This window comes from Lathamus discolor, chromosome 6 (genome assembly GCF_037157495.1).
Source record: "Lathamus discolor isolate bLatDis1 chromosome 6, bLatDis1.hap1, whole genome shotgun sequence".
Lineage (NCBI taxonomy): Eukaryota > Metazoa > Chordata > Aves > Psittaciformes > Psittacidae > Lathamus > Lathamus discolor.
The window spans coordinates 54,314,243-54,338,555 of NC_088889.1; the positions used below are offsets into that span (position 1 = coordinate 54,314,243).

Sequence of the window (24,313 nt, forward strand, 5' to 3'; positions counted from 1 at the left end):
CCTAAGGATATTTTTTTAATGGAGCTTGGCAAGGGGTACCAAAAAACGTTCGGGGAGGGCCTGACCTCTCTGGAGCTGTTGTGTTCCCGTCTGGGAGGGTTTTGACCCCAGTGGCTTGTGTCGTGAGCAGCCTGGGGGCTGTGTTTCTACTCCATGTTAACGGAGTCGGGCTATCGAAGCGCTAAACCAGGGGCTGGCGCGTTGTTTGAGAAGGGAATCGAGAGCGCTCCTTGCCGTCCCGCGGGTGGGCAGCAAGAGGAGACAAACTTCATGTTTCCCTTTCTGACTGACTTGCCTGAGAGCGCAGAAGGGAACGCTTCCGTCAGGGGCTGCACGGCCGGCCAGATGGTTTGCTGCAGGCAGAGCGAAGCAGCCCCTTGCTGGCTGAGTGCCCTCTCCTCTCTTGCGCAGCAGAGCAACGGCTTTCATGCAACCCGAGTCGGGGGAGCATCCAGACGGGGCAGCTTAGGGCAACCTGTTCGCAGGGCTACTCAGCGTCTCGTGTCAGGGCACTGGAAACAAGCTCACACGTGTCTCCCAGCCAGGCCAGGGACGCTAGTTTATGTGCTGGCCTTTTTGTTTTGTGAGCTTTGCATCATCCTTGTTCTGCAGGGGCAAGGCCCGTGAGGGGCTTGGTCCTCACTCGAACACTTTGTCTGCGCTGCAAAGTCAGCCCCAGTGAGCAGAGGGTTGAGCCGGTGTCCCCTGGGTCGTAGTCAGCACCACAGCCTGAGTTCTCCTCAGGCTTCGCTTCACACCTTACCCTGACTAGAAGCCAGAAGCAGTTGGCTAACCTGAAGCCAGGAGATGACTCAAAATCCCTACCTGCTCTGGGAAAACTGGCGGCCTGCATTCACTGGGTCCCAAAGGTTGTGGGGAGAAGACTGCACAGAGCAAATCTCTCTTTAAGGCCTGAAAAGGAATCTCTCATCTCTTTGACAAGAGCAAGGCTTGTCAAGTTCCGCCTCCGGCTTGCCCCCCCTCCTTCTCCGAGTGCCCCACCGCAGGAGGGAGGTGTCGGTTCTCTGGCACGCTCGGACCTGGAGGTTTCTGCGGGGAAAGATGTTCCTGAGGATTCTTTCTGTCAGCCCTTGTCTGATGGGGGACTCTGCTTCCAAGATGCGTCGGAGTCCTCTCCTTCCTCGGGCTGTGTGGAAGCTCGTGTCTGTCTGCGCTGCTTTTGCTGCTTGTGCAGCTCTTTGCTCTGGGCCGAGGTGCTCAGAAGGTGCGCGGTGATGCTGCCAGCAGCAGCCTTCCCCCCAGCATTGCCACGCCTAAGGCAGAGAGCGAAACCTGCCCTGCTCTCGCCGCCTAGCGCTGCCCCCCTCGGCAGCACAGCTCGCCTTGCCGGGGCGCTCCGCTTCCCTGGGCAGGGGCTGGCGGAAGCGGGGTCGGCCCCGGGACCGTCACCCGTGCGCTCCAGCTGCGGGACGGGAGAGGGCCGCGGGGCGTCGCCCGGCAACGGGTGTGTTCGTCAGCGCCGGCCTCTGTGCGGTCGAGAACGGGCTCGGCCAATGGGCGTCGAGGAGCGGGCGGCGGTGGTCGGTAAAGAGGCGCGGCAGGGCGGGGGGCAGCGTCAGCTGCTGCAGGTGCGGGGCCGGGGGGCGCGGGGGGCGCGGGGAGCGGGGGTCAGGGGGGCCGGCGGTGGGGCTGGAGGGGGCAGAGGCGGCGGGGAAGGGGCCGCCACATCCCTGCGGGGGCAGGAGCACGAGCAGGAGGCAGGCTGCCCGCTGCCCGCTGTCTCTCCTCCCGCCAGCAGGTCAGACTCGTGTTGTCGGCCACAGCGGCAGCCATGGCTCCGCTCAGCTTGAGCCAGTTGCTGGACGCCGCCATCGCGGCGCCCGATTTCCAGAGCGTGAACTTCCGAGCGCTGCACAGCCTGCTGCAGGCCGTGCTGGGGCACCTGGGCCTGCAGGACCGCTCCCCCCGGGGCTTGGAGCAGCCTGCGGAGCGGGACAGGGCAAGGACCCCGGCCGCGGGGCAGCAGCCGCAGCAGGCGGGTGAGCAGCTGCCTGCGAAGGACCCGCTGCAGGACACCGCCGGCGGCTCCGAAGCTGATGTGGCTGCCGGCGTGGGGCAGCCGGTGCAGAGGGTGGAAGGCGACGAGAGCAGCGGCTCTGAGGTAGAGGCTCTCCCCAGTCCCCCGGGTGCGGCCCCGCTGAGGCGCCTCCTCCTCCAGGGGCGGCTCTTTGCCCTGGGCATCAGCTTCAGCGCTCCTGCACAGAGCTCGGCGCGGGCAGGCAGGGCTGGATGCAGCCCTGCCCGCACGGCTTTGTGTGATGGCTTCCCTTGGGGCAGGGTGGGGACCGAGTTCCTGCTCTGCAGGGCTCCTCCCGCGGGGCTCACGCCTGCCCCCCTCCTCTCCTAGGACACGGCTGGCTACCGGGCTCTCCTGGAGGAGATCAGCCAGATGAAGGAGGCGCAGTCCCGCATGCAGGGAGAAATCCGCATGATCCAGGAGGCGCTTGGCTTGGTGAGCTGCTGCTGCTGCTGCTGCTGCTGCTGTCCCCAGGAGGGAGCTGGCCTCTTGCTCCCCTCCCCGCATCACCCCGCATCTCCCTGCGGGCCCTGTCCTCCGGCCTCGGGTGTCACCCGGTGTGAAGGGCACTGGGAGGGAGGAGTGGGAAGGGTGCCCCAAGAGGGAAGCACGGGAGCTCAGCCCCACCCTGCCTGGAGCCCCGGGGAGGGCAGAAATGGGCAGCGCTGCCTGCGGCTCAAGCTGCTGGCAGAGGTGGTAACTGTGTGTGTCCACCCAAGTGGCGCTGAGGCGCTTCTTAGCTGAGCACCCGTGAAAGTACCGTGGGTGCTGGGAAGGAGGGTCAAGAGCTACTGGTACAATACAGCAGCAGCCCCCCTCCCCGGCACGCGCCTGCCCAGCGTCCGTCTGTCTAGTGCCCAAGATGATTTGCAGATGCTTCCGTTCAGTCCTGCTCCTGTGTCCTGACTGCCGTCCCTCTCCTCGCCCCACTTTAGGGGAACCGCCAGGATGCTGCTGGCCGGCTGCCAGGCCTCTGCGACCTGAGGACTCTGGGCAGTGACGTGGTACGGTTACGAGCGCGCCGGATCCTGCTGCAGGACAGGAGATGGCGGCATCCCTGGGGGCCCAGTTCAGGCGCTCCCTCTGCACTAGGGCACGGTCCCCAGCAGCGCTGGGTGGGAGGGGGAGTGCTCCTGTGGGCCCCACCGTGCCCCTGGCTACATGGCTGATCTCTTCCTTCCCCAGCAAATGCTGAAGGAAAGGCTGGGCCTGTACCCGGACCCGGAGGAGGTCAGCAACATGGTGCACTGGGACGTGCTGGAGGATTGCCTGGTGGGCAGCAAAGGAGAACGGGGCAGAGATGGAGGAAGACCCAGACGAGAAGAAGAAGACCCGTCTGCTACCACCAAGTCTCCCGCTTCAGATGCGGACACCCCACAGGGGGCAAGCTCAGTGCTGGGACCTAGAGAGAGCCCAGCGGGGCTGAAGGATCCAGGGGCAGCTCTGACGGCCCCCGAGCAGCAGGCAGGCGTTCCCTCAGATCGCAGGAGGGATGCTGGCACCAGAGCGATGATGCAGACAGCGTCTCGGGACGTGCAGACCACCAGCTTGGGGACCCAGCCAACACGGCCAGAGTCCACGGGCACCCAGACCACCAGCAGGCTGGGGACGCAGGCGGAGTCCACCGTCACTCAGACCCCCATCTCGGGGGAGCGGCTCAGCACACAGCTTGCCGGGGCTGGCCCCCTGGCAGCAGGGACTCTCTTGCCGACAGCCCAGGGATTCGAGATCCCAGTGGACGCTGATGCCAGGGCCACGGCCCACGTGCAAGAGCTGGCCTTGCCCTCGGGCTCCGGCAGTGCCTACCACAACGCCTACAAGTGCTACGCGGAGACGGTGGAGGCTGTCAAGCAGATTGGGCAGCTCAGACACCTCTATGCTGCCCTGAAGGAGCAGGTGGCCCAGCTAGAAGCCAGCAGGCTGGAGCGGACTGAACTGGAGAAGCTGCGCCTGCTCCTGCAGGAGGGAGGTGGGAGCTGTGGGAGGCTTGTGGGGGGTGTTTGAAATGCTGGGTGTGGAGCTGGTTGTGCTGGGAGCCTGGCGCGTAGGGTGAGAGCCCTTCACTGACAGCGTGTCCCCTTGTCCCATGCCCTTCTAGGCCAGGAGAGCGTTGCCAACACGCTGGGTGACCTCCAGGCCCAGGTGTCATCCCTGCAGGGCCTGGCCAGGGAGCTGCAGGGCGTGGCCAGGGAGGTGCAGGGAGAGAAGGGGAAGGTAAGGAGTCCCCGAGGGAGACGCAGGGATGCTGCGAGAGTTGGGCCCGGAGGAGGCAGCTGAAGAGCCCCTGTGCTGGGGTGACACAGGGGCCGTGCCCTGACTCTGCCCCCGCTGCCGTTCCCAGATCAGGAAGCTGGAGAGCGCCGTTGGCAAACTGGAGGCGGCCAGCGCCAGCTGGCAAACGGATGCGAGCGACCAGCCGAGCCTGCTCTTGGGGTAAAAGGACAGGAGAGGGTTTCGTTCCCTGTGGGGCTGCAGGGGAGCCCGGGAGGGCTGGGAGCATCCCATGCTGGGCGGTGAGGGCCGCCCCCTGAGCAAGTAAGCTTGTGAAGACTTAAGCCTGCCTGTGCCCCTGTCTCGCTGGCCAGGTCCCCACCGCAGGAGGGAAAGCGGGACGTGAAGCATCTGGCAGAGCAGCAGCAAATAAGCAAGGCTGCACTGGATCAGGTGGTGAGCCAGAGGGCCGAGGGGGAGCAGGAGCAGGTGAGGCGTGGGGGGAGCTGCCACCACCCGCTGGCTCTTTGAGGTGGTCCTGGTGGGATTCCCAGGCACGTGCCGTGGCTGGCTGGGGCCACGGAGCCTCCACGGCACCTGGGATTCTTGGCTGCATCTGTCCCGTCTCAGAGGTGATTCCTGTTCCCCTTCTGCAGCTGGAAGAGGTGAGAGTGATGGAGAGCACGGGGCAGGAGGCGGCAGCATGCCCCATGTGCAGCAGCGACACGAGCATGCGCTTGGGGATGGTCCTGCGACGCTATGAGAAGCTGCAGGGGCTGGTGGAGTCCCTCATGTCGAGGAAGAAGACGGGCAAGGCGGTGAGGCAGCTGCCAGGGAAGAGCCAGGTAGGGAGATGGCAGCGTGGGGGACTTGGGAGGGGGCTGCCAGAACCGTGCCCGGCTCTTTGTGCTTCGGTGCTATGTGGGGGAGTTGCGTGCTCCCCCCCATCCTGTCTCGTAAGGTCCGCAGCATAGAGGGAGATTGAAGGCGTGCTGCAGATGTCCTGCTGGCACTGAGAGCCTGTGGCCACTGGCCCAGTAAGGCAGGTCTGTCCCCGTGGGGCAGCCTCCCCACCTTGCGTGGCACTACCTTGTTATTTTCCTCCCTGGAGCAGGACGAGGAGGTGCTGAAGCGCATCCAGGCTGCCATCCTGCAGATGCAAGGGGAGTGTGAGAAGCTCAACTCTGTCACGGGGAGCCTCCTGGATGACAGTCGCCAGCAGCAGAAAGACATCGAGGTAGGTGGCTGAAACCCCCGTGGGCTTAGAGCATCCTCCAGGCAGAGCCCAGGCTGGGGACCACAGGCGATTTGCCCTGTGGAGATTAAGAGTACCTTTCGCGGAGGATTCTGTGTGTGGGGAGAAGCAGGGGTGCTCCTGCCACAAGGTCATAGGATGCTTTCTGTGTTGGAAGGGTCTGCTGCAGTCCGTGGAGAGGCTGGAGAAGGAGAAGGCAGACAAGGAGGACCTGGAGATGGGAATGGATGAGGTACAACCTCAAGGGGCCTAAGCAGCAGCCAAGGGGTCCTGGGCAGGGTGACAAATGCCCCTTGTCCCCCTGGGAGCTTGGTGGCAGAGCTGGCCCTGGGGGAGGGAGGATTCCTAGCCCAGCTGCAGGTCCCTCTGTCTCCCCCCTCCATGTCCCTGGGGCTGGTGGGGCGAGTGGGACCACACAGCCGCGGGAGGAGCACAGTGGTCCTGCCGGAGTGCTTTTGCCTCTGCCCCTGCAATGGGCTGACCCTGGCTGTTGCACCTCCATCCTTTCCCCACCGTTCTCCTGCCTTTCCCTGTTGCTAGAAAGCAGACAAAGGCGCCTTGGAAAGCAAAGTCAGCCGCGCCCAATTTGAGGCGAGCCTGGAGCTGCTGAAGGAGAGAAACCAGGAGGTGCTGAGCCGGGTGACAGGCCAGGAGCAGGGGCTGCACGAGGTCCAGCAGCAGCTGCGGGAGGAGATGGCCCCCAAGGTGAGGGGCGGCTCATCGCCGCTGCGCAAAACCGGCACCTTCGGGGCTCGGTGGCCCAAGGCAGCATCCTCCTGAGGATTCCTGCTCCTGGCTTTTCCCTGGGGACGCGGTGTCCCATCGCGGAGCCGCTGGCTGAGGGAGTGTGTCTGTCTGCAGCTGGATCGCCTGGAGCTGGGGCCATTCCAGCAAGAGCTGGATGAACACTGGAAGAGCAGCCTTGAGCAGCTCAAGGAAACGGCACCCCCAATGGAAGCTGACGATGCAGCCGGGATTAGGAAGTGAGTGCAAGAGGGACAGCACTCGCCTTGTTCCCGCTTTGTCCTTGCCTGCATCCCCTGTTGCCACGGTGCCTGTGGCAGCGGTTCCCAGGGCATTGGAGGTTCTTGGGCGCTCCGCTCTGGGAATTCTCCTGTGCCTAAGATGAAGTGGAGCTTTTTCCCAGGAGGGAGCCCACAACCAACCACTCTCCCTCATCCTATCCCCTTTCTTCTGTAAGCAGCCAGCAGGCTGGGACCTTGTTGGTGTTGGGGGGGGGATGAAGCAGGCTGAAACCCAGGTTTCCCAACTCACCCAGCCCTTTGTCCCCTCCCCAGGCAGCTGCTGGTGGATTTCCAGTGCCTGTCTTGTGACAGGCAACTCGGCCTGCGGGTGCCTGGCTCGTGAGTACCGCCCAGCACAGGCGCATCAGGAGTCTGCATGGGTGGGATGGGGGAGGATGGGTGCTGGTGGTGCTCCAGCCCAGGCATGGGGTTGGGGGTGTCTGCCTGCGAGGGTCTGATCGTGCCCAGCCCCCTGCACAGGCCTGCCCGTCAGCTCGGCGGGAGGATTAGGAGCCCTTGCGGAGGGCAGCGGGCAGGGGGTGCCGTGAGGTACAAGCCTGTGGGGTTTGGGGGGCTGCCACGAGCCAGGGTGGGTCGTTTGTCCCCTGTCACCCACTGACGGCTCTTGCCCTCCCCAGGCCTATCCCGCCCATCCCGCCCTTTCCACCGCTGGTCCCTCACGTCACTGGACGATCCCAGCCCGTTCTAAAGACGGAGCAAACCCACAGGTAGGGGACACGGGACCCATCCCCATCCCTGGGGTGCATGGTGGCCCTGCCCCAGCAAGGGAGAGTCCTTCCCTGCATCGGGGCAAAGGACCCTGCTCCCTGGGCAGGGCAGGGGAGCAGAGATGTGCCACAGAGGCTCAGCTGGGCTTGCCCCAGGCCTGGCGGTTTTACAGCCTCGCCCCTGTGCTGCCCCGTCTCTCTCTCTCTCAGTGGCGCGGAAGCCACACGTGCTGAGTTGGGTGCTGGGTGCTGAGTGTTCCCATACCCTATCCTGCAGGGAGCCGATGGCTGCATGCAGGTACCCCACCGTGCCACGGCAGTGTGGGGGCCAGCATACCCTCACACGCCCGCTGCAGCGCAGCCTGCGCCTCCCGCTCATCCAGCCCAGCGCCCCAGAGGCACTCCAGCCATCCACCCTGCTCCCCAGCAAGGTAGGGATGAAGAAAGAAGGGATCTGGTGGGTGTGACTGAGGTTGGGAGGGAGGGTGATGCTGAGCCTCTGGGGGGGATCCATGCCTCCCTTTCTGCGGGAGAGACGGGTACAGAGGGTTGCTTGGGGCCGCTGAATTCAGCGCCATGCCTTCGCCGACCCATTCTCTCCTCCCCAGCAGGACAAGATAGAGCTGTTGGGGCAGGACAGCCGCAGGGCTGGCCCCTGCCCCTCGGCCCCAGGCACCACTGGCCCACTGGAACAAAGGTCAGGCTCATCCCACAGCCTCCTTGTCCAGGGACACCGGCCCCACCCGCCCCTCCAGCCCCGCAGGACGGATGCAGCAACGCGGCAGCCGGGCTGGACTGGGGGTCACCAGCTGAATCCCATTGCCCCGGCACCCCAGCAGGCGCGAGGAAGTAGCTCCCAGCAGCAGCAATAAAGGGTGATACTCAGCAAAGCGCCTGTGTGGCCTGAGGGGGGGAACCCTGGCTTGGCATCTGCCCTTGGCCTGTGGCCACGTGTCACTGAAGGAGCTGAAAACAGCCCCTGGCCACCCCTCTGCTCCTCATCCCCGGGGTCTGAGCAACTTGAGCTGCTGCGCTCCCCGCGCCACCTCCGTGAGCCCTGTGTGGCCCCGCTGGCCCCTGCTAGGGGAGCCTGTGGCCCCAGAGTGGGGCTGGGGGAGCTTGGGCAGTGCAGCAGGAGGAGGAGGATGCTCGGTTGCTGCTGAAGATGGCAGCAAGAGGGCACCTGGGTGGAAAGGGTGGTGGTGGCAGCACACGGTGAGGGGCAGCTCTCAACTCCCTGCTAAAAGCAGGGAACTTGCCCGTATCGTTGCCCTTGTTTTCTGACTGTGAGTATTGCAGTGGTCTTGGTAAAGAGCACAGCGCAGGAAGGGGCTTCAGGGCTTCGTGCTAGAGTTGGCTTCCTTGGTGTTTATGTCAAGGAAGGCAGCGTGTGGCTGTACTGCTTCTGGCATCCAACTTGGATCGTACCTAGCCCTTGATTCATCAATAAGCCATGACATCAGCTAGCTGGGGCCGGCCAAGACGGTGGAGATTCGGTGCCTCAAGTGGCGTGGGAGAGATAACTCCCACCAGAGATAGGGTGTGTGGACTTCTGAGGCTAGGGTTCAACTCCCCTGGCTTCACAAGTCTGCAGAATAAAAGCTTAACACTGTGTCCCGTTGAAGACAAAGGACTGTAGTCCTCCGCCCATAGGTGGCTGTTAAGAGACTCTGCTGTTGACTTCACTGTCTGTGTGGACCGTGCAACCAACAGGCTTCAATCCACGACTGTAGACCCTTCTAAGAGAGGGCTAACGTATGATGACGGTACCTTGAAAGTCCTTTTAAAATGGGCAAAGGACCGGGAGCCAGTTTTGGGAGTGGGTGCAGCTTTTGAGCTACACACCTGGGACCTGATTGGATCCGCTTTACCGGAAGAAATTAGCAAGGGATCCAAGGAGGTTCATAAATTAGCTACCTTGTGGCGACTGAGTAAAGAGACTTCAGAAGAAAAGTGAAAGGGCAGCCACTGCGCCTGCGTTTGCTGCGCTTTCGCCGAATTCCTCTGGGACAGAATCCGCTTCAAATGAACTATTTTCCCCGATATCGGTGCCCGGACCGGCGCCGGTACAAGCCTTGATCGTAAACCCCCTTCAACCATCACAATCAGCAGCTCCTGAAGTGGGAAAAAACCCCCAAACGAAAAAACCATCATGGAGCCCATTGCCCCCACCCCCCACGCCCCTCATCCCCCCGAACCTCTGCCAGTTGCTGCTGCGGCTGCGAAGACTGAGGATAGACATGAAGATGATCCTTTTGACCCGGGGCCTATCGATCTGGAAAAGGGGTCTGGTTTATATCCCCCAGATCCTCATGATAAATGGGCGGCTGTGGAGGGAGAAGCGAGATGGGTGGGGGATGCAGATGTATTGTGTGCTTTCCCTGTGATGTAGGTGCTGGATCAAGACCCGCGGGGGGAAGGTCTCTCGTGTGCTCTTATCAGGGGTTTCGGGAGGACTGTGGCAGACTGTGGACTTGGGGCCTCATATAGCACTCATTTGATACAGTCTCTCTGTGATACTCATGTACTAGAAGTTGGCAAATACAAGTAAGTCCATGTTTCTATTGACGCTTGGAGACCTTTACAGATATTGCTGGCCACTTCTTCTGACGTAGGCTGGCCACCTGTGTCGGAATGAGTGTGCATTTTGGTCAGTATAAAAGCCCAAGCCTCATGCAATGCGGGGGAGGCAGAGCCTCTGCGGGGGCGCTCGCTAAGGTTGAGCCTGCCGCCTCGCACTGCGATGATGCTTCTCGGAGCTGGTTTCCCGATAGTCCTCACAGGGTCCTTGTGCCACGTTCTGTACGTGGGACTGTGGAGTGGGAGTAATAATTGTCTGGATTTTGTGTCTCAAACATTGTAGTTGTGTGGAGTGTGCTTGTGGGATCCCATACGTGTACGTGTGTGTGATGAGGGCAGATGGTGTTCTACGTATTTTTTTTGTTGTCGGGTTCATGTAAGAGTTCTTAGCAGGTAGCAGTTTAACATTTCGGGCAAGAAAGGGTTAATGCAAAAGTGTGATGGCTGGCAGGTATTGATGGTTGCTGCTGAAGCAGGCAGGCAGCTGTAGCTGCTGGGGAGTAGGCAGGCATTTACAGGTGCTGCCAAGCAGGCCGCTGTTTGTAGCCGTGCAAAGCAGGGTGAACAACTTTGGGAAAAAAAACACAAAAAAACCCACACCAAAAACCCAAGAAACAAAACCCAAACCTCTCCGTCCATTCAAGTATTGAGGCAGTTTGTAGAGACACCACAGACAAAGCCTAAAGAGCGCCTGCAACACAGTGGGCGCATGGTAGGAGCCTTGCTTAGCGTGTTTAAAGTAACCTGGGGGTGAATCCAACACTTGGAGGAACAGATCGCTTGAAACAAGAACTGCTAACCGAAGAAGCGAGAGGGGCAGTGCACAAAGCTTTATCAGCCGTCACCTAAGCAGCGTCAGGGTGGCAGAGAAATAAAAAAGAGTAACGATGCAGCAAACTCCTTGGCTGTTAAAAATGTGCAGTTTACTTCTGCAGCTGCTTTACGTTCCTTTTGCATCAGAATGCCTCTGCTTTAAGGAAACACTTTAACCTGTCTACTTTTCAAGAACTGATAACCCGGCAGAGGGGGTATATTTGCGTGCTCCTACCCACAGGTCCATGGCAGCTGCCTGCAAAGTTTGTCAAGCCTTGCCGTGAGTCGGACAGACGAGTGGAAAAACCCAGTGCCTCAGCTACAGGAGCCGACCGTGAATACCCCAAGCAGAATCAGAGAAAAATGAATGATTGCAAAACATCACTTGGAGGCAACTGAAAAGTAACAGCTTGAATAAGTGTGCTTGTAAAGTAGCTATTATCAGAGGCTGTGATTTTGTGTATAAAAGCACCTGTATTTACTAGCCAGTTGCTAATACGGAACTACACCTTGGACTGTATGGGTTTGTCACTTGCAAAAGAGACGTTAGAGCATGCAAATTTGCAGCAGCTGCTAGAAAATGCCAAGGCAAAAGCTAGAAAGATTCTAATATGACGGTAGTGTTATAAAGCAGGTAATGGAACAAATTAAGAGGGTGGGAGAACTCCACTGGTAAGAAATGTCTTTGGCTAGTCCCTCGCTGCCATCAGCATCTTCAACATGCTGCTGCACCCTGTAATAGTTACTCTGCTAATGTAAATCTGTATGTGCTTTGCCATAGTAGTGACTTGTTACTGGATGAAGCCGGTGAAGCTCTGCATTGACAGCAAGGTGCAAGGACTGAGGTTGGCCAAATGCCCGCTACCACAGTCAAGGGCAAGACTGGCTTGGCCTCTGTGTTTGCCACCAAGAAGAACCTTTAGCTCCGCTGTCGGCTGCAACCCAGCAGGTGTGGAGCGGTGGGGACACATGCCATGCCAGACCTTGATGTGAGGGATGGCCTCGCCTGTTATCAGAGAGCCATCCAGGAGAAAAAGGGCAGGCCCAGCAGCCTGTGGCTGGCATATGTTGGAGGTATGGTCTAGTCCAAATCCCCTGCTCGAGCAGGGTCACCTGAAAGATATATAAAACAAAACAAAAACAAAAACAAAGGGAATGCAAGGATTTTCTCCACCCGACAATCGATTCCTTGCCCACACCACTGGTTCTATATAAAGGCCTACATGATAACGAGTGGAAAGGAACAGTGCCATTGCTGACATGGGGTCAAGGATGCGGCCGTGTACAGCCGTGTACAGGACCATACTGGCTGCCAGCGGAACGTATAAAGCCCCAGAACTCAACAACATAGAGAAACGGCAACGACAGCAATCTTTGTAATATCTGTTCTATTATGTGTGACCACGGGTAATGGACAAGTCTACTGGGCGCATTTGTTAAATCCCCCATTATTCCGATCGGTTACATGGTGTGTAGGGTTCACTGGTATGCCGCATGTTATAAAGATTCAAGTGACTTCAGATCACGCTAATGTTACTGAAGTAAAAGGGATTGTAAACTCTTGTCCTGCACGTCAACAGACAGGCCTTGGCCTTGGTGTTGGAGTAAGTCCTCGAGGCATTTTCCCGCTACGACTTTGGCAAATGGACATCACTCGTGTTCCAGAATTTGGACGCCAAAAATACGTTCGTGTCTCGGTCGGCACTTTTTCCATGGCAATTTGGGCCATCGCTCAAACCGGACAAACTTCTCACCGTGTTGTGAAACACCTTCACGCCTCTTTTGCCGTTTTAGGTGTACCCCTACCTCTTAAAACAGACAATGCTCCAGCCTATACTTCTGCTAGGTTTCACCGCTTTTGCTCGCTTTGGGGTGTGAAACGTCTCACCGGACTCCCTAATTCACCCACTGGACAAGCAATTGTTGAGCGGGCTCACCAATCCCTTAGAAACCTGTTACTTCGACAAAAAAGCAGGCAATGGGTCACGTTTTTATTTTGGGGGATCGGCACCTACAGGGGTAAGCTTTTATAAGAAACATGTTTGGACACAATGGACCAATATGTCGAATAATTGTGATTATAAAACTCATAGAAAAACGGATTCTGTAGCGGAGCAATAGGTGCTGAGACCCTAGGTAGTAAATTTTATATTTGGAATGATAATTCGGCAAAACAATTTCCTAAGGATATTTTTTTAATGGAGCTTGGCAAGGGGTACCAAAAAACGTTCGGGGAGGGCCTGACCTCTCTGGAGCTGTTGTGTTCCCGTCTGGGAGGGTTTTGACCCCAGTGGCTTGTGTCGTGAGCAGCCTGGGGGCTGTGTTTCTACTCCATGTTAACGGAGTCGGGCTATCGAAGCGCTAAACCAGGGGCTGGCGCGTTGTTTGAGAAGGGAATCGAGAGCGCTCCTTGCCGTCCCGCGGGTGGGCAGCAAGAGGAGACAAACTTCATGTTTCCCTTTCTGACTGACTTGCCTGAGAGCGCAGAAGGGAACGCTTCCGTCAGGGGCTGCACGGCCGGCCAGATGGTTTGCTGCAGGCAGAGCGAAGCAGCCCCTTGCTGGCTGAGTGCCCTCTCCTCTCTTGCGCAGCAGAGCAACGGCTTTCATGCAACCCGAGTCGGGGGAGCATCCAGACGGGGCAGCTTAGGGCAACCTGTTCGCAGGGCTACTCAGCGTCTCGTGTCAGGGCACTGGAAACAAGCTCACACGTGTCTCCCAGCCAGGCCAGGGACGCTAGTTTATGTGCTGGCCTTTTTTGTGAGCTTTGCATCATCCTTGTTCTGCAGGGGCAAGGCCCGTGAGGGGCTTGGTCCTCACTCGAACACTTTGTCTGCGCTGCAAAGTCAGCCCCAGTGAGCAGAGGGTTGAGCCGGTGTCCCCTGGGTCGTAGTCAGCACCACAGCCTGAGTTCTCCTCAGGCTTCGCTTCACACCTTACCCTGACTAGAAGCCAGAAGCAGTTGGCTAACCTGAAGCCAGGAGATGACTCAAAATCCCTACCTGCTCTGGGAAAACTGGCGGCCTGCATTCACTGGGTCCCAAAGGTTGTGGGGAGAAGACTGCACAGAGCAAATCTCTCTTTAAGGCCTGAAAAGGAATCTCTCATCTCTTTGACAAGAGCAAGGCTTGTCAAGTTCCGCCTCCGGCTTGCCCCCCCTCCTTCTCCGAGTGCCCCACCGCAGGAGGGAGGTGTCGGTTCTCTGGCACGCTCGGACCTGGAGGTTTCTGCGGGGAAAGATGTTCCTGAGGATTCTTTCTGTCAGCCCTTGTCTGATGGGGGACTCTGCTTCCAAGATGCGTCGGAGTCCTCTCCTTCCTCGGGCTGTGTGGAAGCTCGTGTCTGTCTGCGCTGCTTTTGCTGCTTGTGCAGCTCTTTGCTCTGGGCCGAGGTGCTCAGAAGGTGCGCGGTGATGCTGCCAGCAGCAGCCTTCCCCCCAGCATTGCCACGCCTAAGGCAGAGAGCGAAACCTGCCCTGCTCTCGCCGCCTAGCGCTGCCCCCCTCGGCAGCACAGCTCGCCTTGCCGGGGCGCTCCGCTTCCCTGGGCAGGGGCTGGCGGAAGCGGGGTCGGCCCCGGGACCGTCACCCGTGCGCTCCAGCTGCGGGACGGGAGAGGGCCGCGGGGCGTCGCCCGGCAACGGGTGTGTTCGTCAGCGCCGGCCTCTGTGCGGTCGAGAACGGGCTCGGCCAATGGGCGTCGAGGAGCGGGCGGCGGTGGTCGGTAAAGAGGCGCGGCAGGGCGGGGGGCAGCGTCAGCTGCTGCAGGTGCGGGGCCGGGGGGCGCGGGGGGCGCGGGGAGCGGGGGTCAGGGGGGCCGGCGGTGGGGCTGGAGGGGGCAGAGGCGGCGGGGAAGGGGCCGCCACATCCCTGCGGGGGCAGGAGCACGAGCAGGAGGCAGGCTGCCCGCTGCCCGCTGTCTCTCCTCCCGCCAGCAGGTCAGACTCGTGTTGTCGGCCACAGCGGCAGCCATGGCTCCGCTCAGCTTGAGCCAGTTGCTGGACGCCGCCATCGCGGCGCCCGATTTCCAGAGCGTGAACTTCCGAGCGCTGCACAGCCTGCTGCAGGCCGTGCTGGGGCACCTGGGCCTGCAGGACCGCTCCCCCCGGGGCTTGGAGCAGCCTGCGGAGCGGGACAGGGCAAGGACCCCGGCCGCGGGGCAGCAGCCGCAGCAGGCGGGTGAGCAGCTGCCTGCGAAGGACCCGCTGCAGGACACCGCCGGCGGCTCCGAAGCTGATGTGGCTGCCGGCGTGGGGCAGCCGGTGCAGAGGGTGGAAGGCGACGAGAGCAGCGGCTCTGAGGTAGAGGCTCTCCCCAGTCCCCCGGGTGCGGCCCCGCTGAGGCGCCTCCTCCTCCTCCAGGGGCGGCTCTTTGCCCTGGGCATCAGCTTCAGCGCTCCTGCACAGAGCTCGGCGCGGGCAGGCAGGGCTGGATGCAGCCCTGCCCGCACGGCTTTGTGTGATGGCTTCCCTTGGGGCAGGGTGGGGACCGAGTTCCTGCTCTGCAGGGCTCCTCCCGCGGGGCTCACGCCTGCCCCCCTCCTCTCCTAGGACACGGCTGGCTACCGGGCTCTCCTGGAGGAGATCAGCCAGATGAAGGAGGCGCAGTCCCGCATGCAGGGAGAAATCCGCATGATCCAGGAGGCGCTTGGCTTGGTGAGCTGCTGCTGCTGCTGCTGCTGCTGCTGTCCCCAGGAGGGAGCTGGCCTCTTGCTCCCCTCCCCGCATCACCCCGCATCTCCCTGCGGGCCCTGTCCTCCGGCCTCGGGTGTCACCCGGTGTGAAGGGCACTGGGAGGGAGGAGTGGGAAGGGTGCCCCAAGAGGGAAGCACGGGAGCTCAGCCCCACCCTGCCTGGAGCCCCGGGGAGGGCAGAAATGGGCAGCGCTGCCTGCGGCTCAAGCTGCTGGCAGAGGTGGTAACTGTGTGTGTCCACCCAAGTGGCGCTGAGGCGCTTCTTAGCTGAGCACCCGTGAAAGTACCGTGGGTGCTGGGAAGGAGGGTCAAGAGCTACTGGTACAATACAGCAGCAGCCCCCCTCCCCGGCACGCGCCTGCCCAGCGTCCGTCTGTCTAGTGCCCAAGATGATTTGCAGATGCTTCCGTTCAGTCCTGCTCCTGTGTCCTGACTGCCGTCCCTCTCCTCGCCCCACTTTAGGGGAACCGCCAGGATGCTGCTGGCCGGCTGCCAGGCCTCTGCGACCTGAGGACTCTGGGCAGTGACGTGGTACGGTTACGAGCGCGCCGGATCCTGCTGCAGGACAGGAGATGGCGGCATCCCTGGGGGCCCAGTTCAGGCGCTCCCTCTGCACTAGGGCACGGTCCCCAGCAGCGCTGGGTGGGAGGGGGAGTGCTCCTGTGGGCCCCACCGTGCCCCTGGCTACATGGCTGATCTCTTCCTTCCCCAGCAAATGCTGAAGGAAAGGCTGGGCCTGTACCCGGACCCGGAGGAGGTCAGCAACATGGTGCACTGGGACGTGCTGGAGGATTGCCTGGTGGGCAGCAAAGGAGAACGGGGCAGAGATGGAGGAAGACCCAGACGAGAAGAAGAAGAGCCGTCTGCTACCACCAAGTCTCCCGCTTCAGATGCGGACACCCCACAGGGGGCAAGCTCAGTGCTGGGACCTAGAGAGAGCCCAGCGGGGCTAGAGGATCCAGGGGCAGCTCTGACGGCCCCCGAGCAGCAGGCAGGCGTTCCCTCAGATCGCAGGAGGGATGCTGGCACCAGAGCGATGATGCAGACAGCGTCTCGGGACGTGCAGACCACCAGCTTGGGGACCCAGCCAACACGGCCAGAGTCCACGGGCACCCAGACCACCAGCAGGCTGGGGACGCAGGCGGAGTCCACCATCACTCAGACCCCCATCTCGGGGGAGCGGCTCAGCACACAGCTTGCCGGGGCTGGCCCCCTGGCAGCAGGGACTCTCTTGCCGACAGCCCAGGGATTCGAGATCCCAGTGGACGCTGATGCCAGGGCCACGGCCCACGTGCAAGAGCTGGCCTTGCCCTCGGGCTCCGGCAGTGCCTACCACAACGCCTACAAGTGCTACGCGGAGACGGTGGAGGCTGTCAAGCAGATTGGGCAGCTCAGACACCTCTATGCTGCCCTGAAGGAGCAGGTGGCCCAGCTAGAAGCCAGCAGGCTGGAGCGGACTGAACTGGAGAAGCTGCGCCCGCTCCTGCAGGAGGGAGGTGGGAGCTGTGGGAGGCTTGTGGGGGGTGTTTGAAATGCTGGGTGTGGAGCTGGTTGTGCTGGGAGCCTGGCGCGTAGGGTGAGAGCCCTTCACTGACAGCGTGTCCCCTTGTCCCATGCCCTTCTAGGCCAGGAGAGCGTTGCCAACACGCTGGGTGACCTCCAGGCCCAGGTGTCATCCCTGCAGGGCCTGGCCAGGGAGCTGCAGGGCCTGGCCAGGGAGGTGCAGGGAGAGAAGGGGAAGGTAAGGAGTCCCCGAGGGAGACGCAGGGATGCTGCGAGAGTTGGGCCCGGAGGAGGCAGCTGAAGAGCCCCTGTGCTGGGGTGACACAGGGGCCGTGCCCTGACTCTGCCCCCGCTGCCGTTCCCAGATCAGGAAGCTGGAGAGCGCCGTTGGCAAACTGGAGGCGGCCAGCGCCAGCTGGCAAACGGATGCGAGCGACCAGCCGAGCCTGCTCTTGGGGTAAAAGGACAGGAGAGGGTTTCGTTCCCTGTGGGGCTGCAGGGGAGCCCGGGAGGGCTGGGAGCATCCCATGCTGGGCGGTGAGGGCCGCCCCCTGAGCAAGTAAGCTTGTGAAGACTTAAGCCTGCCTGTGCCCCTGTCTCGCTGGCCAGGTCCCCACCGCAGGAGGGAAAGCGGGATGTGAAGCATCTGGCAGAGCAGCAGCAAATAAGCAAGGCTGCACTGGATCAGGTGGTGAGGCAGAGGGCCGAGGGGGAGCAGGAGCAGGTGAGGCGTGGGGGGAGCTGCCACCACCCGCTGGCTCTTTGAGGTGGTCCTGGTGGGATTCCCAGGCACGTGCCGTGGCTGGCTGGGGCCACGGAGCCTCCACGGCACCTGGGATTCTTGGCTGCATCTGTCCCGTCTCAGAGGTGATTCCTGTTCCCCTTCTGCAGCTGGAAGAGGTGAGAGTGATGGAGAGCACGGGGCAGGAGGCGGCAGCATGCCCCATGTGCAGCAGCGACACGAGCACGCGCTTGGGGATGGTCCTGCGACGCTATGAGAAGCTGCAGGGGCTGGTGGAGTCCCTCATGTCGAGGAAGAAGACGGGCAAGGCGGTGAGGCAGCTGCCAGGGAAGAGCCAGGTAGGGAGATGGCAGCGTGGGGGACTTGGGAGGGGGCTGCCAGAACCGTGCCCGGCTCTTTGTGCTTCGGTGCTATGTGGGGGAGTTGCGTGCTCCCCCCCATCCTGTCTCGTAAGGTCCGCAGCATAGAGGGAGATTGAAGGCGTGCTGCAGATGTCCTGCTGGCACTGAGAGCCTGTGGCCACTGGCCCAGTAAGGCAGGTCTGTCCCCGTGGGGCAGCCTCCCCACCTTGCGTGGCACTACCTTGTTATTTTCCTCCCTGGAGCAGGACGAGGAGGTGCTGAAGCGCATCCAGGCTGCCATCCTGCAGATGCAAGGGGAGTGTGAGAAGCTCAACTCTGTCACGGGGAGCCTCCTGGATGACAGTCGCCAGCAGCAGAAAGACATCGAGGTAGGTGGCTGAAACCCCCGTGGGCTTAGAGCATCCTCCAGGCAGAGCCCAGGCTGGGGACCACAGGCGATTTGCCCTGTGGAGATTAAGAGTACCTTTCGCGGAGGATTCTGTGTGTGGGGAGAAGCAGGGGTGCTCCTGCCACAAGGTCATAGGATGCTTTCTGTGTTGGAAGGGTCTGCTGCAGTCCGTGGAGAGGCTGGAGAAGGAGAAGGCAGACAAGGAGGACCTGGAGATGGGAATGGATGAGGTACAACCTCAAGGGGCCTAAGCAGCAGCCAAGGGGTCCTGGGCAGGGTGACAAATGCCCCTTGTCCCCCTGGGAGCTTGGTGGCAGAGCTGGCCCTGGGGGAGGGAGGATTCCTAGCCCAGCTGCAGGTCCCTCTGTCTCCCCCCTCCATGTCCCTGGGGCTGGTGGGACCGACGCAATGGGGGGTGATGGGGCGAGTGGGACCACACAGCCGCGGGAGGAGCACAGTGGTCCTGCCGGAGTGCTTTTGCCTCTGCCCCTGCAATGGGCTGACCCTGGCTGTTGCACCTCCATCCTTTCCCCACCGTTCTCCTGCCTTTCCCTGTTGCTAGAAAGCAGACAAAGGCGCCTTGGAAAGCAAAGTCAGCCGCGCCCAATTTGAGGCGAGCCTGGAGCTGCTGAAGGAGAGAAACCAGGAGGTGCTGAGCCGGGTGACAGGCCAGGAGCAGGGGCTGCACGAGGTCCAGCAGCAGCTGCGGGAGGAGATGGCCTCCAAGGTGAGGGGCGGCTCATCGCCGCTGCGCAAAACCGGCACCTTCGGGGCTCGGTGGCCCAAGGCAGCATCCTCCTGAGGATTCCTGCTCCTGGCTTTTCCCTGGGGACGCGGTGTCCCATCGCGGAGCCGCTGGCTGAGGGAGTGTGTCTGTCTGCAGCTGGATCGCCTGGAGCTGGGGCCATTCCAGCAAGAGCTGGATGAACACTGGAAGAGCAGCCTTGAGCAGCTCAAGGAAACGGCACCCCCAATGGAAGCTGACGATGCAGCCGGGATTAGGAAGTGAGTGCAAGAGGGACAGCACTCGCCTTGTTCCCGCTTTGTCCTTGCCTGCATCCCCTGTTGCCACGGTGCCTGTGGCAGCGGTTCCCAGGGCATTGGAGGTTCTTGGGTGCTCCGCTCTGGGAATTCTCCTGTGCCTAAGATGAAGTGGAGCTTTTTCCCAGGAGGGAGCCCACAACCAACCACTCTCCCTCATCCTATCCCCTTTCTTCTGTAAGCAGCCAGCAGGCTGGGACCTTGTTGGTGTTGGGGGGGGGATGAAGCAGGCTGAAACCCAGGTTTCCCAACTCACCCAGCCCTTTGTCCCCTCCCCAGGCAGCTGCTGGTGGATTTCCAGTGCCTGTCTTGTGACAGGCAACTCGGCCTGCGGGTGCCTGGCTCGTGAGTACCGCCCAGCACAGGCGCATCAGGAGTCTGCATGGGTGGGATGGGGGAGGATGGGTGCTGGTGGTGCTCCAGACCAGGCATGGGGTTGGGGGTGTCTGCCTGCGAGGGTCTGATCGTGCCCAGCCCCCTGCACAGGCCTGCCCGTCAGCTCGGCGGGAGGATTAGGAGCCCTTGCGGAGGGCAGCGGGCAGGGGGTGCCGTGAGGTACAAGCCTGTGGGGTTTGGGGGGCTGCCACGAGCCAGGGTGGGTCGTTTGTCCCCTGTCACCCACTGACGGCTCTTGCCCTCCCCAGGCCTATCCCGCCCATCCCGCCCTTTCCACCGCTGGTCCCTCACGTCACTGGACGATCCCAGCCCGTTCTAAAGACGGAGCAAACCCACAGGTAGGGGACACGGGACCCATCCCCATCCCTGGGGTGCATGGTGGCCCTGCCCCAGCAAGGGAGAGTCCTTCCCTGCATCGGGGCAAAGGACCCTGCTCCCTGGGCAGGGCAGGGGAGCAGAGATGTGCCACAGAGGCTCAGCTGGGCTTGCCCCAGGCCTGGCGGTTTTACAGCCTCGCCCCTGTGCTGCCCCGTCTCTCTCTCTCTCAGTGGCGCGGAAGCCACACGTGCTGAGTTGGGTGCTGGGTGCTGAGTGTTCCCATACCCTATCCTGCAGGGAGCCGATGGCTGCATGCAGGTACCCCACCGTGCCACGGCAGTGTGGGGGCCAGCATACCCTCACACGCCCGCTGCAGCGCAGCCTGCGCCTCCCGCTCATCCAGCCCAGCGCCCCAGAGGCACTCCAGCCATCCACCCTGCTCCCCAGCAAGGTAGGGATGAAGAAAGAAGGGATCTGGTGGGTGTGACTGAGGTTGGGAGGGAGGGTGATGCTGAGCCTCTGGGGGGGATCCATGCCTCCCTTTCTGCGGGAGAGACGGGTACAGAGGGTTGCTTGGGGCCGCTGAATTCAGCGCCCTGCCTTCGCCGACCCATTCTCTCCTCCCCAGCAGGACAAGATAGAGCTGTTGGGGCAGGACAGCTGCAGGGCTGGCCCCTGCCCCTCGGCCCCAGGCACCACTGGCCCACTGGAACAAAGGTCAGGCTCATCCCACAGCCTCCTTGTCCAGGGACACCGGCCGCACCCGCCCCTCCAGCCCCGCAGGACGGATGCAGCAACGCGGCAGCCGGGCTGGACTGGGGGTCACCAGCTGAATCCCATTGCCCCGGCACCCCAGCAGGTGCGAGGAAGTAGCTCCCAGCAGCAGCAATAAAGGGTGATACTCAGCAAAGCGCCTGTGTGGCCTGAGGGGGGGAACCCTGGCTTGGCATCTGCCCTTGGCCTGTGGCCACGTGTCACTGAAGGAGCTGAAAACAGCCCCTGGCCACCCCTCTGCTCCTCATCCCCGGGGTCTGAGCAACTTGAGCTGCTGCGCTCCCCGCGCCACCTCCGTGAGCCCTGTGTGGCCCCGCTGGCCCCTGCTAGGGGAGCCTGTGGCCCCAGAGTGGGGCTGGGGGAGCTTGGGCAGTGCAGCAGGAGGAGGAGGATGCTCGGTTGCTGCTGAAGGTGGCAGCAAGAGGGCACCTGGGTGGAAAGGGTGGTGGTGGCAGCACACGGTGAGGGGCAGCTCTCAACTCCCTGCTAAAAGCAGGGAACTTGCCCGTATTGTTGCCCTTGTTTTCTGACTGTGAGTATTGCAGTGGTCTTGGTAAAGAGCACAGCGCAGGAAGGGGCTTCAGGGCTTCGTGCTAGAGTTGGCTTCCTTGGTGTTTATGTCAAGGAAGGCAGCGTGTGGCTGTACTGCTTCTGGCATCCAACTTGGATCGTACCTAGCCCTTGATTCATCAATAAGCCATGACATCAGCTAGCTGGGGCCGGCCAAGACGGTGGAGATTCGGTGCCTCAAGTGGCGTGGGAGAGATAACTCCCACCAGAGATAGGGTGTGTGGACTTCTGAGGCTAGGGTTCAACTCCCCTGGCTTCACAAGTCTGCAGAATAAAAGCTTAACACTGTGTCCTGTTGAAGCCAAAGGACTGTAGTCCTCCGCCCATAGGTGGCTGTTAAGAGACTCTGCTGTTGACTTCACTGTGTGTAGACCGTGCAACCAACAGGCTTCAATCCACGACTGTAGACCCTTGAACTGTCCTGGAAGCCCTGCTGTCAAGCTTTGCTGTAGAAACATACACAGCAGTTACCTATAATTAGGTGAGAGGAATGCCAGCACAGGTGGCTATGGGACTGTAAAACGCCTGTGATGAAGTGAGCTACTGTGGTAGTGAGGGTTCGGCGGTCGGAAGATGTCGTGTTGTAATGAAAGATAAGAAGATAAGACCGCTCTCCCTGGAGCGAGTAACACTTGGTTTATGACGTAAGCAGACGGAAGTGATGTTGTAAACTCAGGGTATATAACACCGTGTTACCCGTCAATAAAGGCCATTTGCCGTCCACCACATTGGTGTCTGCGAGCTGATGGCCCAAGCGGCCTGGGGTTGGTCGCCGTGCTGTTCCTGAGATTGGTCGTCAAGTCAACGAAGGCAACAAGTGGTGCTGAAACCCGGGAATGGGGTTTCGGGAATCGCCTGGACGGGTGAACGGCGGCTGGAGCAGCTGCCCCAGCCCGGCGGGGAGGATGCTCCCGGACCAACAAGGAGGATGGAAGCCCTTGCGAAGGTCGTATCGCAGTTACATAGTCAGTGGGGTATTGATTGTAAACCCAAAGATTTTACTCTCGCAGTTGCGAGGCTTTTGCAAACTGGGGTTATTGCCCAGCTGGTGGATATTCGCCACCCCGAAGTGTGGGATAAATGTACTGAAGTGTTAGCCGAAGAAACGATGTCTTTGGGTTGTGGGAAAAACCTTAAGTCATTGGGGAAAGTTGTACAGGCTCTGAAAAAGGCCATACAAGAGCAGGTGACCTGGAAAGCGGCAGAGAACTGTTTGTTGGCCACCCCGAAATTGGGAGTCGGGGCGGCCACGCAGACTTTGCACCCCCCAGATGATGCTGATTGTATTGAGCCCAAAGATCACCAAGAGGGCGACTCGTCCCCTCGACCGGGTCCCGACACGGGCCCCGATACGTTAACGGAGGGACAGAATCGAGATAAATCTTTCTGGGGCAGGCTAGCCGAGGAGGCCAGGAGAGCCGCGGAGAAAGCGGAGTCTGAGGCAGCCTGGCCTAGACCGCCGCCGTATGCGCCCCAAGATGGCGCCGAGCAGAAAGGCGGAGGGCGGGGCGAAGACGCCCGTGGCGGGAAAAAGGAGAAAGCGCCGGTATCATATTGGGCACACAGCGAGGAGAGGGAGGAGAGAAGGAACGGGGAGGAGAGAACTGGGGGGGCACCCGGGAACGGGAGGAGGGCGCGAGCGAGGGGCAGAGAGCGATCGGAGCGGGCACCGGGGAAAATGTCCTCGTACGGCAAACAGCCCGCCGAGGAGGGGGGGCGAACCGAGAGGGAGGGAGCGGCCCGCCCACAAGAAAAGCGGGCGGGGCCGGAGCGCGGCAGGAAGGCGCAGGGAGCCGGCAGGGAGCAGTCAGTCGAGCTCTGACTCTGAAGCAGGCACCAGCCGGGGCGAGTGGGTCGGAACTGATTCACGCCTACAGGAGGAGGAAACGCAGATGGACAAAGGGGGAGGACTCCCCCTCACGGACTGGAGGAAAATAAAGATTGCTTGCGCCGACTGGACCCCATCACCCAAATTAGCGTTCCCGGTCCGGGTGACAGGTGGGGGGCAGAGGGTCTACTCGCCAGTAAATCCAAAAGATATACAAGCGATTGTTAAGGCAATCGCAGATAAAGGGCTTAATTCTGCCATGGTCTCCACCCTCATAGATGGTGTTTTTGGGGGAGATGATATGCTCCCGTTCCATATAAAACAAACCTGTAGAATGATTCTTGACGGGGCAGGGATGATTGTTTTTAATCAAGAATGGGAATACAACTGTATAGCACAACTAGCTCAAGTAACCGGGGCGGATCATCCACTACACGGCTCCAGCCTGCAGCGATTAACGGGTATAGATCCGGCAATGACCACCCCCCAGGCACAGGCCCAGGGCCTGCGGCCCTGTGAAGTAGTGACAACTACCCGTGCAGCCAGAGAAGCTATTCGTGAAGCTTCTAGAGTCGTTGCCAAGCCATCACCATGGTCTACAATAAAACAAAATGAAAGTGAGAGTTTTACACAATTTGTAGACCGCCTCCAGGCAGCGGTCGACTCCTCGTCCCTGCCTGCGGAAGCGAAAGGCGCAGTTGTCACAGAATGCTTACGCCAGCAATGCAATTTGACAACCGAAGAAATTTTACGATCATTGCCGGCAAGGTCAAGCATTGCAGACATGATTAAGCATGTCGCAAAAGAAGAGCAACTGGCCCCGATCCAGGCGGCTGTCCACACCACGATGGCTAATATGACAGCATGTTTTAAGTGTGGCTGGGTGGGCCACATTGCACCAAACTGTCCTCAGTCGGAAAAGCCACTAATAGCGCCTCCCCCACGTCGGAACCAACCCAGAGGACCGTGTTGGGCCTGCGGAAAGAAAGGGCATTTTGCTAAGGAATGAAAATCTAAAACACAGGGAAACGGGGCGGGGAGGGGACACTTG

The 24,313-nt window shown here is 60.8% G+C and overlaps 2 protein-coding genes across 2 annotated transcripts; both read left to right on the top strand.

The window, feature by feature from the left end:
- The first annotated feature begins 1,662 nt into the window (after positions 1 to 1,662).
- On the top strand, positions 1,663 to 8,147 carry LOC136017489 (glutamine-rich protein 2-like). The gene is made up of 16 exons (XM_065685803.1): positions 1,663 to 2,122; positions 2,369 to 2,473; positions 2,974 to 3,042; positions 3,224 to 4,007; positions 4,137 to 4,252; positions 4,380 to 4,471; positions 4,624 to 4,738; positions 4,906 to 5,094; positions 5,364 to 5,486; positions 5,662 to 5,736; positions 6,045 to 6,209; positions 6,366 to 6,487; positions 6,803 to 6,868; positions 7,168 to 7,257; positions 7,535 to 7,688; positions 7,866 to 8,147. The coding sequence occupies exons 1-16, from the start codon at positions 1,793 to 1,795 to the stop codon at positions 8,127 to 8,129; spliced, it is 2,859 nt and encodes a 952-aa protein (XP_065541875.1). The 5' UTR covers positions 1,663 to 1,792; the 3' UTR covers positions 8,130 to 8,147.
- Positions 8,148 to 14,483: 6,336 nt separating this feature from the next.
- On the top strand, positions 14,484 to 23,256 carry LOC136017490 (uncharacterized). The gene is made up of 18 exons (XM_065685804.1): positions 14,484 to 14,948; positions 15,198 to 15,302; positions 15,803 to 15,871; positions 16,053 to 16,836; positions 17,025 to 17,081; positions 17,209 to 17,300; positions 17,735 to 17,923; positions 18,190 to 18,315; positions 18,491 to 18,565; positions 18,898 to 19,062; positions 19,219 to 19,340; positions 19,656 to 19,721; positions 20,021 to 20,110; positions 20,388 to 20,541; positions 20,722 to 20,949; positions 21,195 to 21,325; positions 22,143 to 22,198; positions 22,445 to 23,256. Exons 1-18 carry the CDS (start codon positions 14,619 to 14,621, stop codon positions 23,254 to 23,256), a joined length of 3,651 nt encoding a protein of 1,216 aa, XP_065541876.1. The 5' UTR covers positions 14,484 to 14,618.
- Positions 23,257 to 24,313: the final 1,057 nt, after the last annotated feature.

Bases quoted from the DNA above. Each gene is read 5' to 3' on its own strand.
- LOC136017489 (XM_065685803.1), top strand. From the start codon at position 1,793: ATGGCTCCGCTCAGCTTGAGCCAGTTGCTGGACGCCGCCATCGCGGCG. The intron at 6,488-6,802 runs GTGAGTGCAAGA...TCCCCTCCCCAG, and splicing joins GATGCAGCCGGGATTAGGAA to GCAGCTGCTGGTGGATTTCC. The intron at 6,869-7,167 runs GTGAGTACCGCC...TGCCCTCCCCAG, and splicing joins GGCCTGCGGGTGCCTGGCTC to GCCTATCCCGCCCATCCCGC.
- LOC136017490 (XM_065685804.1), top strand. From the start codon at position 14,619: ATGGCTCCGCTCAGCTTGAGCCAGTTGCTGGACGCCGCCATCGCGGCG. The intron at 19,722-20,020 runs GTGAGTACCGCC...TGCCCTCCCCAG, and splicing joins GGCCTGCGGGTGCCTGGCTC to GCCTATCCCGCCCATCCCGC. The intron at 20,950-21,194 runs GTGCGAGGAAGT...GGCCCCTGCTAG, and splicing joins TTGCCCCGGCACCCCAGCAG to GGGAGCCTGTGGCCCCAGAG.